Source organism: Camelina sativa, chromosome 2 (genome assembly GCF_000633955.1).
Source record: "Camelina sativa cultivar DH55 chromosome 2, Cs, whole genome shotgun sequence".
Classification (NCBI taxonomy): Eukaryota; Viridiplantae; Streptophyta; class Magnoliopsida; order Brassicales; family Brassicaceae; genus Camelina; species Camelina sativa.
In genome coordinates, this window is record NC_025686.1 from 6963218 (window position 1) to 6965568 (window position 2351).

General features: G+C 28.1%; 1 protein-coding gene across 1 annotated transcript; it reads right to left on the reverse strand.

Annotated features, from left to right (window-relative positions):
* LOC104719126 (dirigent protein 13) lies at window positions 1027-1865 on the reverse strand. Its single transcript, XM_010436982.1, has one exon. The coding sequence runs from the start codon at window positions 1714-1716 to the stop codon at window positions 1153-1155; it is 564 nt and encodes a 187-aa protein (XP_010435284.1). The 5' UTR covers window positions 1717-1865; the 3' UTR covers window positions 1027-1152.

Below are 2351 nucleotides of genomic sequence, written 5' to 3' on the forward strand. Positions count from 1 at the left end.
AAAAAACTCACATTATATTCAATAATCATATATAAAAAACTCACATTATATTAAATAATTATATATATTGTATTAGAGATACAACTCAAATTTGTATTTAATAGTAATTTATAAGTTACACTTTGATTGTATTTAAAACATATATATGTACTTAAAAAAAACATAATGGTATCATAACATAATTGCTTTATCACCCTATGATATAACAGAAAACAATAATTTCAAAACTGAATTTATTGTTAATTATACTATATATTTTTAAATGATTAGAAATAGAGACAATATATAGAAAATAAAAAATAATTTAAATTTGACACACTTTTCTTTTCAAAAAATTTCATAAAAACTGGTTAAACTTTTAGTATAAGATATTTGTTTTTTGATATCGTTTTAATAAATTATTTTAGAATTGACTTATCTTATATAAACTTATTTTATGTTAACTATTACTTTTAGATGATGACAAAAAATTAATATATAGGACAACATAAAATTATCTATCAAAATAATTAAGTAAGATATTACGCTTACCTTTCTAGACTACTTTTTAGTTATTTATTTTCGAAAAAAAGAAAAAAATATAAAAAATATTGAAAGAATATAATTTATCTTAACTATTAAAAAAATAACATATTTAATTGGCTTTGCTATAAGTAATGGTCTTATTACTATAGTAAGTTAGTAACATACTGTTTAAATGATTTCAACAATACATTGTAATCAAAAATATTTAGTAATATACTAATATGTACTTTAACTTTCCTTTTTTTCATCATCTTTCTATAAAACACTGTACATATATAAATTATAAAATTATAGTTGAACCATATTATTATGAATATTATTTTTTAAGACATATATTAACAATTACATGTGTACGTTTCATATATAATTGAATAACTACTTCATTTTATATTTCAAGTTTAATAATGCAAACATAAACCACGCATCGTGTGAGCTACTTTCTAGTATATATATATGTGTGTGTATGTTTATTACTTCTTTTACAAAATACATACAAGACTGTTTTATCAAAATATTCAATTTATTGGACTTTGGAACATCAACTACAAACATAGAAAAGCAATAAAATGCCAAAACACAAAAATCAACTTAGAAACATCAAACCCAAGACATGTATTACTAGTCTCTTTAATAGTAGCATTCATAAAGTTTAATATCCATTTTGATACGGAAATACTTATTGCCTTCGACGAGATCGGTCGTGAACGTAGCGATCCCACGAGTCATGATGAAGTCGCCAGTCCCACCAACGACCGGTAGGTCTCTGGTCGGCTCCATAAACGGATTTTCACCCATTATGTTCAATGTCCCTTTCTGTTGTGTTGAATTGAATACTACTGACCAAGAGAGCCAAGTGTCGTATTTCGACTTACCGTGGTAGAAGAAGAAGCCTTGAACACGAGCCACCGGTTTGGAGAGATAGTTCTCGTCCATTGTCACAGGGTTGTCCATAATTATAAACTTCCCGAAATTGAAGTCTCCTAGTCCGATAGGGTTGACAATTGCTGCTGATGTGGCATTAACAGTGTTATCACCATCGTAGGCAACGTTGTGGAGGTGGAAGACGAAACGCTTGCATGGTTTCGCTAGGTCGAGTGATTTTCGAAAAGATGAGACGGTGTTGGATTGGTAAAGTAAAACAGACAAGAAGATCAAGGAGGATAATACTTGTTTGTAGATTTGTTTTGCCATAGTTAGAGTGTTTGGGTAGAAAAATATGCAAGTATTATTGATTTTGTTGTGAGCATGAAAGAGGGGTTTGGGAACCTTTATTTTATAGTCATAATAATTCAGGTGCTTTCCTTTTTTTGGGCAGTAAAAAAAATGAGTGATAGACTATAATTGGGTTGTTGATCTAGAATGCCAAAATTGATGTATTCATAATAGAATATAAAGATTTCAAAATCATGTGGATGGTTAAATAATTATAGGGTTGACTACTATTTGATTTACTCTTATTTAAATTAGATACTTGATCTTGAATCCCTAAAGTGGTGTCTTTAACTTGCTTAATTTTAGATATAATATTAAAGCAGGAGTATTCATAGGTTTTAACCTTTTTTTTTTGGTAAAAATCTTACCTCAAATGTCATTGGTCTTAGACCATTTTAAATGTTCTCATAAAATGTAAAAATGTAAACTAAGTCTTAAACTAATAAAAATATAATTTGCATACTTTTTGGGTGAATAACTCTTTTTCTGTGGAGGAGCTTGGGTGAATGACTCTTAAACTAAGTATCATTATTTAGTGTATCCATTTATCATTACCTGTTACCACGACTCCACGAGATACATGTGTTTCGTGGCATATCACCGGTTAGTTAGTA